The sequence below is a fragment of the Danio rerio genome, chromosome 2, assembly GCF_049306965.1.
Source record: "Danio rerio strain Tuebingen ecotype United States chromosome 2, GRCz12tu, whole genome shotgun sequence".
NCBI lineage: Eukaryota > Metazoa > Chordata > Actinopteri > Cypriniformes > Danionidae > Danio > Danio rerio.
Window position 1 is genome coordinate 33,465,287 of NC_133177.1, and position 17,826 is coordinate 33,483,112.

Sequence of the window (17,826 nt, forward strand, 5' to 3'; positions counted from 1 at the left end):
AACCTTTCGTTGATCATTTTTCCCACAGTTGACTGCAAGAATGAACATAGAAGCATCATCTGATTGACAAGCAGCACCTACATGTGCAAAAAAAAATCTAAAACGACAAATGAGACGAATTTATGCAGCATTCTCTGAAGTTATACTAACTCTATTTAGCTTCTTGCTTGTACGGTGGCTCTGAACTGTTAAAACTGTTGCTTTTTCGGGCATTACGTGTTTGTACACATGTACATTACTGTAACACGTTTTATTCAAGAACATTTAAGCAGGTTTAGCTCTGGCTTAGCTCTTTCATTTTCATTTATTTAAAAAATATATTTATTTTGTATTGTTTGTTATTTAAATCCCATTTATTATTAAACCTGTTAACTTATTTTCATGCAACAGTAAAGTTGCTTGTTAATTTACTACGAAGAAAAGAAATTTATTCTTGGCATGCTGATTTATGTGTAATCGTGAATAAGTCTATATTATCACCTTGCAATTTTGAAATTATTGCTTTTTTTGCTTTAAATAAGCTATTAAAAGTCAGTTAAACTTTTATGTAGTTTTTAAAATGAAATCAGTTGTTAACTCTATTAAAATACAACATTTTAAAATATTTACATTTATCCGCTATAATTTATCAGTTATCGGCCTCCAAATCTTAAACGTTATCTGTTATCGCTATCGTCCTAAAATCCATATAGGTGCTTCTTTTGTAAATAATGAAGTCTACCAAAGCATCTTCTCATTAGATGAAGACAAGCAGTGTCATGATTAAATTATTATGAAACTCAGGTGTTTCAACAAATGACTACATCTATTTGATGTTTACTTAATTTAGACGTTAAGACCTGGAAATGTGGAATAATTCCAAAACCTTAAAAAAAAAAAAATTCCTACAATGTATGTCTTTTGAGTTATGCAAATTATGAGTTCTGTTAGATGCTTGGAAACTTCAGAGCTTTGTGACCTTTTAAAACACAAGATGGGATGTTTCTGTAATACAGACCTTGATGTTCCTTTCCTTAATTCAGATCTCAGGGATTAGCAGCGCTGGTGAGATTTCAAAGATCACGCCGCTTGTTAGGCGTTTGCTACATAGTTGTAAAGGTCAGTTACTGTGTATTCGTTGTAAGCATGTTCTGTTCTTTAACGACAGGTTTGCTAAACAAGTTGAGTAATCATAAAAATAACAACTTAATACTGATGCGGAACATTTATTGCATCAACTGGTTTTGCATAAGGTCTTCAGGATTTACTCTAATGCTGTGTTTTCAATCTCGCTAATGCTATAATTAGGTTCCATTATCTAAGCTTAGATTACAGGCGTTGACCTAATACACCTAATACACATATATGCTGTGTATGTGGTTATACTTCCGGCTAGTTTATTCTTAATCATGGATGTCTTTATTGGGTTTCTTTTTAAATGATCATCTTCGGTTTCTTCCAGGTGTCTCTTCTAGTAGTCGTAGAGATTGGTGTGTTCCCCCTCATCTGCGGCTGGTGGCTTGATATCTGCTCTTTGGTATTTTATTTCCACTTGTTTAAGATGTGCTGAATGATTTTTGTTAATTTTGGCCTTCTGAGGTCTGTAGCATCTGGAGAATGCTGTTTATTAGCATTCTCATTCATGTCAGTGGCAGATGTTAAACCCAATTTCTACATTTAAATATTTCTTAATGAGTGTTACAATTAATGGGTGCATCATTAAAGCCTTAATAAACTTAATTTAGATTTTATTTACCTCAGTATTTATCAGAAAGTTACTATGAATGTTTGTTTACCTTTTTGTAGGAAATGTTTGATGCTTCATTAAAAGACAGAGAGTTGAGTTTCGAGTCAGCACCAGGTACCACTATGTTTCTTCATTGGCTGGTGGGGATGGTCTACGTCTTCTATTTTGCATCTTTTATTCTTCTACTTCGAGAGGTGGGCATTACTTTATCAGTTTGACCACATAAAAGAGCTTTACGTTCACATGTGAGAGATCTAAAAATATATCCCTGTATCTCTCAGGTACTGAGGCCTGGAGTATTATGGTTTCTCAGAAATCTGAATGATCCAGATTTCAACCCTGTGCAGGAAATGATTCACCTGCCAATATACAGACACCTGAGACGATTCATATTATCTGTGGTAAGCAAAGGTTGACCTCCTTTCTTTCAGACCTTATCTAAGGAGGCCATTTTACATTCACTAGTAGGCATGGGATGAAAACCGGTTTCAAGGTTTACCACGGATAAGAATAGTGAAGGTTTTTATACTGCTACAATTTCCTGTTATACTGTTCCTACGGTGTATTTAAGATTTTTAAAATGAGAAATCAGTGTTTTTAAAACTAATTAAGAGAGTAGAAGTCTTTTTTTTATTTTAACTATTTAGACTGGCATGTTTACTGTTCAAAAATATTATAAATGTTTGTTAAAATAAAATGAATTGTTCAATGGGGAATTTTTTTTTTATTACGTTTTTTGAGCAGTAATCACAATACAGTGAAACCGTGGTATTTTTATCCAAGGTTATCATACTGTCAGAAACTTAGGTCCATGCCTATTCACCAGCAGTGTTTAGTTTCAAGTATTTAGCCTTAACCTGAAAAACCTTTGAGTTCTCTCACAAAATGTCAGAAAATACTATTCCAAAAACAGCAGTTTAGCACTTTTTGTAGAAAACACTTATGCACCAGACACTTTCTTACAATTACTCCATATCTGTTAAAACACATTGTGCATTTCTGAGTGTGCTTCACATAGGTGATTGGGCTTGACAAACCATTCATCTAAACACTCTTCTCGCTATATGCACAGGACACTTTATTCAAACTCCATCTTGCAAGGACTCAATAAGAAACACAATGTTTACTTGTGAACCTACCACACATTCACCTTGCATTACTTAAATACCCATTAAATACCTATTTTACACAATATATTGTATGATTTTGTTCTGTCTTTTGTAAAAGACCTTGTATAGTCTGTTTTAATGTGCATTCACACCGAAAGTGCAGAGCATCAAAGTAGCCAGAAGTAATTTATTTTCAATGAAAGTTAGCAGCAGTAAGGAGCGGCATGGCACGTCGTCACCAGCGGCAAGCAATCAGAATTTAGTCCTGTGAACTTTGGTTCCAACCACAGTTGTTCCCAAGGGTTTGATCATAGAGTTTTTGCTGGATTTCCAATAATTTAACGGTTTCTTACAAGGACATGCAATAAAAAGTTACTGGTGAGTTACTTATGTACATTAATGTGTGTATATATATATATATATATATATATTTATTTATTTATTTATTTATTATTATTATTATTATTTTTTTAAACGGCAGGAATCTCATGCTAACTATAATGAAAGGACAAAACAGTATTGCTGTTTCAGGATATTTTAGACATATAGACACATATTGGATAAGTAAAGCAAAGCCACACCAAACGCTGCAACTAGATCTTCCATTGTTAAATAAATTTGATAAAAAGAGTGCTTAACATTTTCACACTAATGCATGTTTATTATTATTTTTTTCTGGAATGTAATTGATTTACTGCAACAGCTCCTTTAAAAACGAGGTCAATGTTGCGTATTTTGACGCTCTTGCCGCCGAGCTGTGAAGGCAGACAGCGTTGTTGCCAGGCTCCGAGAGAACTTTGATGCTCTCACCACCTTCGGTGTGAACACACAGTTAGGATATGTGTATAGTTAAATATTTATAGTTTATGTATAGTTAGTAGTATACTTCGATTACTGCTTTGGTATGTTAGTTATATATAGAATAAATACAAAATATATTATACATAATATATTTTTTAAAAACCCTACCTCCATTTTTTTGTTTATTGATTATTATTTAAGTAACATTGTGGTCCTGGATGGTTTCTTCCATGTTCTTGAATGTAAAAATGAAGTTTCCACTCTCTCTCTTTTTTTTTTTTTTTTTTTTTTTTTTTTTTTTTTTTTTTTTTAGGTTGTGTTTGGCTCAATTGTTCTTCTCATGTTGTGGCTTCCTATCCGGATAATCAAGCACATCTTTCCTTCATTTCTACCCTACAATGTGATGCTTTACAGGTAAACAATCTGCATTTCCACATCATTATCTTAAAGCCCTAAAGCTTAATATTCTCTTGTGATAGCTGCTAATCATAACTTTGTATAAGCGTATTCAGAGGTTGAACTTAAAGTCAATTGTTTCGTTTGCTTTTATTAATCTGCTTGGAGATTGCAGAACAGAAAGAGGCACAGTTCTTTCTTAGCGTGACATCATGTTTAAAAGAAAGGGTCATAAATGTGAAGTTCTAATTGTTGCTGTCAGGTCAGACCTTTGCTTCATTACCTAATGAGTGTCAGGGACTCTCTGTAGTGTCAGGTGGGCCTGTTGCATCATTTGCCAGGTGTGTTACACCTGATGTCATCATTCATTCCCAGGAGACCTTTCTATAGTGTGATCTTGCAGAGAACTGTTAATGTAGTGTCCACAACAATAATGACTTAGAAAGTGCCTCAGCTGAGTGTTTGCGTAGGGTGTTTTACCCCATTTAACCCTGCTGTGCTTTCAGCTGTGCTAAGATTTATATTCGTCACTTTGAGAGTACTTTGAACAGTTCTAGTGTTTGTTGGAGCACTGACTCTGACTTCTGTGGAAAGAGGCCATACTTCATGTGTTACATAATGTTTTTTTCTCTATTTCTTATTGTTTAGACAATATGATATATAGACTTAGCAACACAAAAGAAAACGTGTATTTATTTGTATGTGTTTGTCCATGCAAAGAAAATTATTAGTCTAAAATGATGGACTTTAAGTATGGTTGAATAAAAAAACACTGAGATATTTTTCAGAAGAGAAGATCCTCTTTAGTCACACTGGATTGTAATGACGTAGGAGTGACTTTTTTTTTTATTATTTACTTTAATGTGTAATGAAGTTTAATGTTTAATTTCTCTTGATTGCTTTGAACTTAACATCCTGTTCTCTAGTATTTGTCTGTTGGGTTTAAAATAATAGGATAGGATAAGATAGGATTTTTTTTTTAGGACTGTGACTTTGCTGATGACAAATTAATTTTTAAAGAGAATAGCATGAATAAATCTGTAATGTAATTAATAATAATGAACAATATATTAGAAATATTTTTATTTAATAACTGGAGGGTGGTTGCAGCCATTTAAAACTTCTGGTATCATTTGCTGCCAGTTACCTTTACCAGGACAAAAGCAGTCTCTTGTTCTGCTTGATATTGCAAATTGTTATTTGTTATAATATTATCAACAGATGTTTTATCAGAATCATGAAAATTCTGTTTTGTCACAGAAAAGTTTTACTGTTTATTTCCCTTGTTTTTTTTTTTGTTTTTTCTGTTTATTTACCTATCTGAACACCCCCTATGTGTGGTCAAATTACTGGCAGAAGCTTTTTATTTTTTTCTTTCTTTTACTTTTTTTGTTTTTTTTTTTGTTTTTCAAAAATCAAATTTTTTAAATATATATATATATATATATATATATATATATATATATATATATATATATATATATATATAGATATATATAGATATATATATATATATATAGATATATATATATATATATATATATATATATATATATATATATATATATATATATATATATATATATATATATATATATATATACATATCCTATCCTATATAACCTAGTTTTTTGATGACACTTCAATATTAGTGTTCATTTATTAACTTCCTGGATATTAGAACTGAATCTAAAAATGAATCTTTGTGCTTAACAAACGAAATTTAATTATGTTGGATAATAGATTTATTTAGTTGAGTGTGTACAACTCCATTTTCTTATTTGTGAAAGTAAAGGAGTAAAGTAAAGAGTAAAAGTTAACTAAAGAGAAAGTAAAGAGATCGAAGGAGGAGGCTCATTCTTTATCCTCACACAGATGGTCTGCTTAATCTTTCTCTCACTAATAAAGTATTAAGTTTTAAGCAATGTGTCTGATCAGAAGGTGAAAGTAACTTCCACATTCAAGTGACTGAATCAGAGTTATTCATGTACTTTATGTAAAATTTATTCAAAATAAAGTGGGATCAGATTTCATGGGCTCCTTAGACATTATTCGTAGTTCTTAAGATAGTTTTGTTTAGTTTGTTTTTGCAAAATAAAAAAAAAAATTAAATCTTTGATCTTAAAAAGGTCTTTAAAGTTTTTATTAATGCCTCCATGAATCCAGATATGCAAGAATTTAAAAATGTATAATATAGATTTAAGAGTGACAGTGTGACCTTGCTATTCAAGGATGACCAGAAGAGTGTTGATAGGGTGAAAATTGCTACAAATTTGGCAAAAATGACTCAAGATTTTTTATTCCTAAAAACCAATTAGATATTCCTTAGGGAACCCATGAAGATATAGCCCTATCAGTGGGCTACAAATTGATGTTATGCCTGAACAGCTCTATTGACAATTGAGAAGATTGACTCTACTATTTTATTTATAATTGTAATGTCTTTGTCTCTCTTCTGTCTCTCTTTCAGTGACGCTCCAGTGAGTGAGTTGTCTCTGGAGCTGCTGTTGTTGCAGGTCGTTCTTCCTGCACTGTTGGAACAAGGACACACACGGCAGTGGCTCAAAGGTCTAGTGCGAGCCTGGACCGTGACCGCTGGATACTTGCTGTAAGTCTCCCATACATATTTACCCTGCTGCTCAGTACGCCCATTAACCTCATGAATTCATATGAATTTTCCCCTGTGTTGTCCTAAAAAGATCTAGCGTTGGAGAACTTCAAATCACAATTGTTGAGCATTTATAAATAATTAGCTTTGACTTAATAGATTTTGCATTAAAACGCTTGGTGTGTTATGTACTTTCGTTATAAATTCAACTATTTGTGCCATGCAGGTCAGCCAGAGTTCACTACAGCCCCGCTTTCACCTTTGGTCTCCCAAGGCACATTACTATTTTCACCAGCTATGTTAACATGCTTTCAAATATCTCAAGTGATAATAGATTTTGTCGAGTCCCATTTAATTTCATCATGCTCTTATCAGTGGTCCCCAAGCCCTGGGCTGCGAACCATTACCGGCCTGTAGATTAATTAGTACCTGGCCTCACAAGAAATTATGAATTATTACCCTTTTATTTATTATAATCAATCTAAACAATCTTTTATTCTGAAAAATGACCGTATTTTCTTATTTCGGTTATATCCTGGTCACTTAAGCACCAAAATGTAACCCACAAGCTAAATGAGCAAAGTGGGGTTTATTTGTAAACTAATTTTGAGAGGATCACGTGCTGATGATCAACACGGCTGGCACCAGAGTTTTTCACTCCAGTTATCTTCGTCTGGAAGCTTCCCAAGTACCCACGAACGACGGCAGCCTCAGGGTCTGTTCACATATCGCGTTTTTTCACATAGATGTTTATTTTTTCAATGGAGACGTGCCAAAAAATTACTCTACTTTTCTAAGTGCTGCGAGCACAATGCACAGCGAGTTATGTGACAAGAACTGACCTATCAGCTTCATACTTGTGGAATATATACATTTTGGTAGATTAAATGTATCAGTTTAATTCATGCTTATTTATATAGCGCTTTTACAATGTAGATTGTGTCAAAGCAGCTTATCAGACAAACACAGAACACTCTAACGCTGCAGTGCTTTGTAATTTTCTCCATAAATGAGACTTGTATCAGAGTTGCAGCAATGTTTTGTCAGCTTGTCATCCTCTGAGAAAATGGTGGATGGTTGCCTAGTAATCTACCTAAGTTTACCAACTCCCCTGCCCTTCTGGCTATGAAACTGTAAAGTGTTGACTGGTCTGCAGTGATAAACCGCAGTGGGGACCACTACTTATAACTTTTGTAGGAGTGCAATGGTCTTGTACTTTTGAATGAGAAATTGCGTGTTAGATGGATTGTTTTGTTGTTTTGTTTTGTGTTGTTTTTAACACATTTAAATCTGTTTTTGATTGTTTTAATATCATTTCTTCTTATTATTTATCAAACTTATTTTATTCTTACACTTAATGTTTTTGTAAATAAACTTACTTTGCCTAAGTAAAAGCAAGCGAAAGAAAAGTATGTTAATTTTACACTCATAACATGTTCTTATAACAATCACATTTTTTGGTCTGTAAAGGGTCTTTAGTGGCTGTTCGAATGTATTCAACCACACACGTGTTTATAGAAGTAAATAGAACGTAATCTATTCTAACACTATTTGAAAGTGGTCCAAAAGCAGACAAGCTCAAAACAGTTTTAATTCATTTAATGGTGTCTCATTGTGAACAAATGAACACAAAAACATCTTGATTTAAGATGTAAACTGGGGTTTAATATGAGGGTTTTTGTTTATACTTTTCTTGTCTTTTGAATTCCTTGGAGCTGCAATGTTGATCTTAATCTACCTTACTTGTGCCGCACATTTTAGTGATTTGCACTCGTACTTGCTGGGAGACCAGGAAGACAACGAGAACAATGCCAACCAGCAAGCCAACAACAATAACCAACAGGCCCGTAACAATGCTATTCCTGTGGTGGGAGAAGGGCTGCACGCTGCCCACCAGGCTATACTGCAGCAGGGCGGCCCGGTAGGATTCCAACCCTATCATCGGCCTATGAAATTTCCTCTAAGGGTACGCCAAGTCTCTTATTTGTACATTTATTCTTTTATGATTGTCTAGATTTGATCTATCTGATTTTCAGCTTAATGGTTCTTAACTGTTTTTCTTCTTTTTCCCCTCTCTAGATTGTCTTGCTGATATTGTTCATGTGTGTGACGCTACTTTTGGCCAGTTTAGTGTGTCTTACGTTACCAGGTGAGAAGCAAACAAATGGAGTTATAAATTATTAGTTCACCCTGTTATGAACATTGACTTTAAATGACATTTTTTCTTTCTGGATCACAAAAAGTCAATTGAAGTGTATTGATTTCTGAGCTTACAGGATTTAAAAATGATTGCAATAAAAGTGGATAGTAAATAAAATGTTTTTGAAGCTTTTATATAGAGACATGAGAACGGAAACACATTAGTTTATGGACCTTTTAATAATTCTTTAAAGCTGCTTTTCGTTTTTTTATATATATTTTTGTCATTTATTCATTTGTCTTAGCATCGTTTTAGATTGTTTTATTGGTATACTTTCCAGATAACAGTGTTTTCTTTATTTATTTGAACAGCTTTTCTTTTATAAAAGTACTACATAGAACTTTAACATTTTACAATAAGGCTGTATTAGTCAGTGCTATGTAATTTATTTACTAACATAATGCATTTATTATATGTTACATTGTTTATTCATCACGGAGGAAAATAAAGCTGTTAATTTTTTTTAGTTCATGTTAACTTACTGTGCATTAACCATTAACAAGCATGATGTTAATAATGCATTAGTAAATGTTGAACTATGATTAATAAAGGCTGGTACTGACACAAGTATTGTGCATTTTTAGTTTATGTTAGTAAACACTTTAACTAACATTAAATAATAACATTAAAACTAATTGTAAAGTGACTAAAAGGGTGACTAAACTCTTAACCCTTTTACTGGCCCACCAAGAAAAAAAATGTTTGGATTGCATTTCTTAACTCCTAATGATGCTAGTTAACAAACTAAATGCGTTTTTTTTTCCAATACATCCCATCATTTCTATAATATTACCCTGTACCAAATGGTTGATATGTTGGTTTATGGTAAAAGTACTGCAATGAGTAAATATTTTATGAAAAACCTGAAAATATGAAGTGTAAAATCAATTTATTTCAAAACATATCTTTATTTTTGGTAATTATGCCATAAAATATTTCTAATTCTCAGCAGGATTATGTTTGTTTGATTAATTTATTTTTTGTTGTAAACCAACAATGCTGCGTGTGTAAACCAATATTTAAAACAGTCATTCTTTATATGACTTTAACAGTCAAAATATGGTAAACCATTTGGTAGAGCAAACAGTTAAAATGTTAATAATTAAATAATTTAAATGTATTTGATCAAATAAAGAAATGCAGCAATAACGAGACATTCCGTGTAACTTTTACCTTTACAAGTATTAGCAGTTATTAAATATTATGTAATAACATTTCATAACAGAAAAGCTGTATTTACTACTCTTATTTTCATATTGACATTTAAACTCTCAGAGAGGGAGAGCATAAGTTAAGTTTGCCTCATGATTTGATCAGATCTCTGAATTGTCTGTTTGTGTTCATGGCAGTATTTACAGGACGCTGGCTGATGTCCTTCTGGACGGGCAGTGCTAAGATCCACGAGCTGTACACTGCAGCATGTGGCCTCTATGTGTGCTGGCTCTCCATCAGAGCGATCACCGTACTGCTGGCCTGGATGCCTCAGGGTCGCAGAGTCATCCTGCTCAAGATTCAGGAGTGGACCCTCATGGTACTCAGTTCAATGCTGTCAGAGTCTTATAAGTGTCAACATTAGCGTTTAAACTGAGAGTTTGGGGTTACTTCACTGTACCATTTGACTTAAAATGCCCCTGCTATTCTGTCTTAAAAGTTCCTAATTTTGTTTTGATGTCACGGACACTCGGGTTATATTTATCAAAATAGCAAAAACAGTTTAATTTTTTAATATTACAGAAATTGGGGACAAAAATATACGGGGGGCTAATAATTCAGGAGGGCTAATAATTCTGACTTTAACAGTATATTACCTTTCCTGTCACTTCCATAGTAATTTATTTGAATTTCCACTCACTCAAAACATCTCCTTTCTAAGAGCCCACTGAGCTCTGAGTAGTCAGATGGCCCAGTCTGTTTTAATTTGACCACTTACATGTCGGAAATGAAACCTCTGTTAAAGCTCTGGAGACTTTTTCAGCACTTTTGCATATACATTTATAGGAACAGCAATAATCATATTGGTTTTACGGTGTTAATTCTAACCCTGTGAGTCCTTATGCTTTAATGCAAATTGTTCATGCAAATTGAAATTTCTTTAGCAGTGCAGAAAACACAAAACCTGCTTTTCCAGGAAAAAAAAAAAAGTCTGACCCAATGGACCAATGAATCAAATCACACAGTGTGATGAGCTATTACCTACACTGTGTGAAAATTAGCGCAGATATTTAAGGATTCAGTATATCCTGATAATGAACATGTACAATATTGATATCATGAGCACTTCAAAATACAGTAAAGTTTAATTTATTTTTTTAACATTTACTGTGTTTTTTTTTTTAAGAATATTTAGATTCATCACAGCAACAAATGCTTGAAAACTTCATTGGTGATTTATTTTCAAACATGAATATTTCATATGTTAATCTTGCATACAACCTTAAAAATTCTGTGCCTATTTATAGCCTGTTGGTTATAAATTCTGTACAGTAAGGTTGCATTTGTTAACATCAGTTTATTTAACTAAAGTCAATTTTATGACAATTAATTACAAATTACAAATTTTGTAATTAAAAAAGCCTTTATTAGTCTCAGGTGATTAATAAATTATATTATTATGTTGTATTTTTTTAACTGTTTCTCACTGCTAATGTTATTGCATTAACTCATTTACTAATGAAACTTTATTGTAGAGTGTTACTGTTACCTATTGATTGTACTTTGTTATCCTTTTGCAGTTTAATTTTTAAAAACATTTGTTTACTCAGAACATGAACAGCGGGTAAAATAAGTATTGAATTTGTCATGATTTTTCCTGGTGAATATATTTCTAATGAAGCTGTTGACATGAAATTGACCCATATTTTGGTTAAAAGCCCAAACATAAAAATAAACAAATGCAATTGTGTTATAACAATGGAATGACACAAGGAGAAGACACTGAACTACTCTGAAATGCATTTAATACTTTGTATAAAGGCCTTTTTTCTGGTAATGACAGCTTCAAGACAGCTCGTGTTTGAAGAATGGAGTCACATGCATTGCTCAGGTGTGATTTATTTATTTTTTTCCCCCCGTACTTTAACAGAGTCTAAAGATCTTGACTATTCTGTGGCTCTCATCTATCAACTCTGATATTTAATTTTTATTTTCTATTGGATTGAACTTAAGTGATTTGCTTGGCCATTCTAACAGCTGTATTTTCTTTTCTGAAACCAATTGACCAGTTTCTTTGGCTTTGTTTGTGATCATTATGCTTAATTTCTAATCCGGTTTCATCTTCATCCTTCTGGCAGTCTAATTGGTGGAACTGAAACATCTAATATTTATGTACACTGAAGAGGGGCAGGGCTGCTTTCTAACTACTGAGAGATTTCAGCTGCTTTCTGGGCTTTTCATGCCTTTTTACACCTTCGTGTGTGTAATACTTTGTCCTTGTCATTTTTTTTTTTTTAACATGTAACTTACTTTTTTTTTTTTAACAAATTAGCTTTGTTTTATTTTATGTATGGATTACTTTAGTTGTTACTATTACTGTTACTTTAGTTGTTGACATCTGGTAAACCTTTCAAGTCAACAGCACTTTTAGAAATGTTTTCTGAGAAAAATGGTGATGTGTCTATACTTATTTTACCCGCTGTGTATATTTTGCTTGTTTAAGTAATTTTTTTGCAGCTTACCAGCAGAAGCCTACCACACAGAATGACCGTGGGTTTATCTAGAGCAAAGTCTATGTAAAATGATTTATTGTAATTTGGTGAAAGAAACATTTCAGAACAATGCTTTAAAACACACAAAATACCTTGATGACCTTGATTCTTGCTCAAAATTATTAAATGGTACAACCAGTTATGAAAAAGAAAGCCATGATAAGCACACAGGGATGCTATCTATTCATTCTGGTATATGACCAATATGAGAAGATTACAGGAGCATAAATGGGTGCACTGACCAATGAGATGGGAGTTTACCTGCTTGTGAGAATTTTAGTCTGTTTAGAAATAAAAAGTAGGAATTGTTATATTTTGAAACCATGTTTTTTGACAAAACAGTTGACCTGCAGGTGTGAAAACGCCTTGAAACTGTTGTTGTTTCAAGAAAACCATATGCAAAGAAAGGCTAAGACACAGGTGATTATATATAATCAGCCGTGTTGGTAATTGATGATTTCTGTGTGAATTCAGATTATGAAGACCCTGATTGTGGCTGTGCTGTTGGCTGGAGTGATTCCTCTGCTCTTGGGACTGCTGTTTGAGCTGGTGATTGTAGCTCCTCTCAGAGTGCCGCTGGATCAGACTCCTTTGTTCTACCCCTGGCAGGTAAGCCATGATTAGGAGTGCTGCTCTTAAAGGTGCAGTTTACCTAAAATGATAAATGATTTACTTACAAACCCTGAAAAGTTTCCTCTGTGGAATATAGAAGATTAATTAATAATAATGACATGTTATTAAATGAACTTAAATTAACTTTTTTTTTCATCCGATTTCAATGTCAGAAATCTACAATTAATATATCAAAAGTGGTCTAAATAACATCAGTTACTTTAGTTTTTTTTTACATAACACACATCCTTATATAAACAACCACCTCGAGGGCAAACAAGGATTTCCTTTTTTGTCTGGCATCCATCTCATCTGTTCACAGTTTGACAGAATGCAATATGCTGGATATATGGATTCGGAAAGCAAATACAAGCAAATACAACTCATCTGCTTATGCAGAGGTTGCTGTTTATGTTTGGCTCTGTATTCATAGAGATTAACCACACAAAATTGAACTCTAAATGCATCTCTGTCAGCCACTTTTGTCAAGTATAAATATAAGTTTGTCTATATCTCATTTACAACAAGATTTTTCTGGTGGCTTAAAGGTAGCGCACTCACTTTTTCTAGCTCAAGTAAACCTCTCTACCAATTTAGTTAAAAAGATTGATTTTTAACCAGGAATCTGCTCAATTTGTTAACTTTTTATATATGTATTTTACACATATTTCAGAAAAGATTGTGGTAGAAGTCAGCATCAGTTATATTAATATTCACAATCAGTCCAAATATGTTCAAAACCAACCATATCATAATATTGCCAATTCCTAGGGATGGAAATGGAATTGTAATACCATTTGTAGAGGATTTTTACATAACCTACTCCTAATACCTTCTATTTAGGTATCAGACAACAATTTAACATACGCTATCAATGCGTTCCATAGCACTTTTAATGTTGTTAGTTCTTTATACATAGATGGTCTTAAAATGACCTTATTTTCATCTACCATGTCCGCTGCGTGTCAGTATTGATTTGACCCAGCACTTGTTTTTATGCTTTGTACTGTTCTCTATTGGAAGCTAATGAGCTGTGTCGCTGATGTTTTCCGGAAAACAGATTTTGGCTGGATTTACTCCAGTAGCAGGCAGTTTTTCAAAAGACTCTCTTGCCCTGCTAATCTAATCCATCCTGTTTGGAGATCTTAATTTCCACAGGTGCTAAGTGGGGCACAGAGGTATGGCCGTGTCAGTGGTATTGACTCTTAATTCTTTGTGTTGTTAAGGACTGGGCTTTAGGAGTGCTTCATGCCAAAATCATTGCTGCCATCACCCTCATGGGTCCCCAGTGGTGGCTGAAGACCGTTATTGAGCAGGTCAGTGACTGCTGTGACCTATTGTTTGTTCATGATCTCTGTAGTGCTGCTATGGCTCTAGATGTTTTACTGCACAAACTAACTAAATGATTTACCTCTTTTTAGGTGTATGCCAATGGAATCCGGAACATTGACCTTCATTTCATCATCAGGAAGCTAGCGGCTCCGGTCATTGCTGTATTGCTGCTGTCTCTCTGCATCCCTTATGTGATTGCTGTGGGCATCGTGCCCCTGCTTGGTGAGTAGAACAAAAAAAAAAACAGATGAGTTATACAACATTGGTGGTTTTGTCATTAGAAAAATTTAGTCTACAGCATCTTTATCATAATAATTCTCACCCTGCTCTCTAAGTTTTTATAAATAAAAATGCATCATAAACTAGTTTTAAAGTAATTTTAGGTTAAGCGATTTTTCTCAAGGGAGTCAAACCTGCAACCTTTTGGTCAGGTGTTCACTGCTTTATCACAGCGTGCCATAGAGGATGCATGTCACCATGTCAACCCTGAGGTGAGCATTCAGAATAGGGTGACACTAAAATCAATTTATTATGGGACACATCTTGGCCATACCTGCAGATATTAATGATTGAAAAGTAGTTTGACCAATAACATGCTGACATTGTACAAAAATAATTGACAAATAGTGGCATGTAAGAATGTAAATGTCTGTTCTCTGTATCTCTTATAGAAATCATACAGTGACCAGTCTAAAATGCTTTATGCAAACCAACAAAAACCTTGATGTTTACTATATAGAAATCCTGGACAGGAAGTATCCCATAAAACGGGAGCATGTTGTGTCATTCTAATTCACTAAGAAAACTGAACTGTACTTAACATTCTTAGTAGATTAGAATGCTAAAAAACAGAGCTGCTATAGTATCTTAAAATTTATCTGATGGTTAAAGAAAAATATTAGCAAGGCTAGTCAACTTGGCATGCAAATCAGTTCCTACGCTAAGCTAATACATCATAGGACAACAAACATGGGCACGGTCAACTTGATGAAGATTTCTCTGGAATGGTGTTTAAGATACAGCTTTTAAAAGTACTTTCACTGGGTGTTGATAAATAAGGTAAAAAGTGAGATCACAAGAATCAAAATAAACCAAGGCATGAAATAATGAAATGGGCTTTTGGACTTTTAATACAGTGGTCCTTCACTATAACACGTTTCACCTTTCGTGGTCTCGCAGTTTCACAGATTTTCTTTGTGCAATTTGGCATGCCTTTTTTTTTTTATACAGCGCATTGTGTTCTGCATCCTGTTTGGTTGTAGACCACTGACAATCAATCTCTTCCATGCAGTGTCCCCTGTACAGAATGCGTCCAGCTTGCCAAATTTACATAAATCTTTGATCCTTGGCAGTGTGACTCAGAAGTGCCCTAGTGTATATTTGCAAATTTTCTCAACAACTAACTCCATATTGTTGACAAAACATTCTGCACCGACTGTAGCACCCAAAAGGCAGAAGAAGATGCTAACCATTGCACAAAAAGTTGGACTTCTGGACATTTAAACAAAAGAAAAGTGGTTAATCCATATCTGAGAAAATTATGTGGTAAGGGGTTTTACAGCCTTAAATCATCTATAATAATTGTAAAAAAAAAAAAAAAAAAAAAAATACTTTGCAGGTTTCACATATTGCGGGCTATTTTCAGAATGTAATTCACGTGAATAACATGGGACCACTGTATTTTATTTCAAAACTACAACAAAATTCTGGTATCTGAATTTAGAGTTACTGTTTTCTTAGTGAATATATTTTCAAACTTTATTTTATTGAAAGCAAAACATTTTGCAGCTATTATTTTTTAGTGTCGTGATCTTTCAGAAATAATTTTAAACAATGCTCCTTTGTTTTTTTTATATCAAAAATAAAAAAATATTTTGTTCTGTTTATGTATTTGTGCGAATAAAAAAAATCTAATTCATTTTTCTATGGCACTATGAAGTATAGCAAGTTCAAAATACCAGCATTTGTTTGAAAAAAATCCTTAAACACTTGATTAATTTAATGTGTCTTTGATTAATAAATATATTTTACACTAAAATGTATAAAATAGATGTATATTCTCACAGAAAATAATTTTAGTTCTTTTTTTAATTGCACTTATAATCAAATAAATGCAGCCATGATGAGCAGAGGAGACTTTTATACATTTTTTGAAAGTCTTAATTCAAAGTTTTTAACAGGCGGCGTATATAAGACTGATATTTTAACTTTCCGCTCATTCACAGAATAAACCGTCAGTTGTTGTAACTAGACTTTTTTGATTGGTTGATCTTTATGTTGAAGAGGTTTCAGCACCCACTCGAGTGGCTTCATCATCTTTGAATTCAAGTGGTCTTCAATCAATGAGTAAAAAGTCCAGTTGTAACTGCTGCATTGTAAATGACTACTTGAGCTCTTTAGGATCAAAATTCAGATGAGATGTGAATGGATGGATGACCTTGATAAGTGCTGCAAGTTGAGTTATGCAGCATTTATAAATCAGCTTTGCATAAAAACATCAGTTTATTGAAGTCGTGACACTTAATGGTTATTAAAGAGATCAGTGTTTTACAGCATATTTGCATTTTCTGACCAATTTGTGTCGACGATGCTTTCTTGCTTCATCAGTGGCTGTTTGTGGGAGTAAAGTGGTAAAATTAGCTCATCTCCTGCTGTGCCACTGAATGTTACAGATATCCTAAATGCTCAAGAAAGCCAGGTGTGTTCTTCGGAACCTCCCAAAATAAAATCTGCCCAAAAACTCAATTAAACCATACAAATCCACCATGTATATTAAAGGTCATCCAAAAATTCTCATTCTGTGATGATCACATACTCATTGTCCACTTGTTTCAGTTTTTTCTGAGTATGGTCAAAACCAGTAGCCCTTCACTTCCATAAATTTGTTGTTGATGTTTTTACTTTGTCAGTGGTGGCTTCAAAATATTTTCTTTTGTGTTTAACGGAAATAAATAAACTCGTAAAGGTTTTGCATAACTTCAGAGTGTGTTATTGGTTTGTTCATTATTGTTAGTGTTATTGTTTCATTATAGGTACTGTCCCTTTAAGATTTAAACTCATGCTATGGTACACCATTAGAGTCGATCACTCTTTTCTGTTCTAACAAGCTCTTATCTCTCACAATAGGGGTCACGATGGAGATGCAGAATCTTGTGCAGAGGAGAATCTACCCCTTTCTCCTTATGGTGGTGTTTCTGATGGGGATCCTCTCTTTTCAAATCCGACAATTCAAGCGCCTTTATGAGCACATCAAGAATGACAAGTGAGTCTCTAGGAGTGTCTAGAAATTCACTCTTTATGAAATTTTATTTAAAATTAAATCCACTAGTACTATCTCC

General features: G+C 33.5%; 1 protein-coding gene across 7 annotated transcripts in view; it reads left to right on the forward strand.

Annotated features, from left to right (window-relative positions):
• The window catches only part of marchf6 (membrane-associated ring finger (C3HC4) 6), a 37,669-nt gene that overhangs the window by 15,674 nt on the left and 4,169 nt on the right, over window positions 1-17,826 (forward strand). For 2 of the 7 annotated variants that reach the window (XM_005163449.6, XM_003197869.7), the window contains exons 13-26: window positions 1,030-1,098; window positions 1,442-1,516; window positions 1,786-1,920; window positions 2,008-2,127; window positions 3,950-4,050; window positions 6,503-6,640; window positions 8,402-8,606; window positions 8,720-8,789; window positions 10,190-10,371; window positions 11,836-11,883; window positions 13,019-13,153; window positions 14,383-14,472; window positions 14,578-14,710; window positions 17,615-17,750. In XM_005163449.6, coding sequence (XP_005163506.1) covers window positions 1,030-1,098; window positions 1,442-1,516; window positions 1,786-1,920; window positions 2,008-2,127; window positions 3,950-4,050; window positions 6,503-6,640; window positions 8,402-8,606; window positions 8,720-8,789; window positions 10,190-10,371; window positions 11,836-11,883; window positions 13,019-13,153; window positions 14,383-14,472; window positions 14,578-14,710; window positions 17,615-17,750 — 1,637 coding nt within the window. Of the gene's footprint in view, window positions 1-1,029; window positions 1,099-1,441; window positions 1,517-1,785; window positions 1,921-2,007; window positions 2,128-3,949; window positions 4,051-6,502; window positions 6,641-8,401; window positions 8,607-8,719; window positions 8,790-10,189; window positions 10,372-11,835; window positions 11,884-13,018; window positions 13,154-14,382; window positions 14,473-14,577; window positions 14,711-17,614; window positions 17,816-17,826 lie in introns of all 7 variants that reach the window. The other 5 variants (XR_012383743.1, XR_012383744.1, XM_005163450.6 and 2 more) reach the window with 3 other exon arrangements.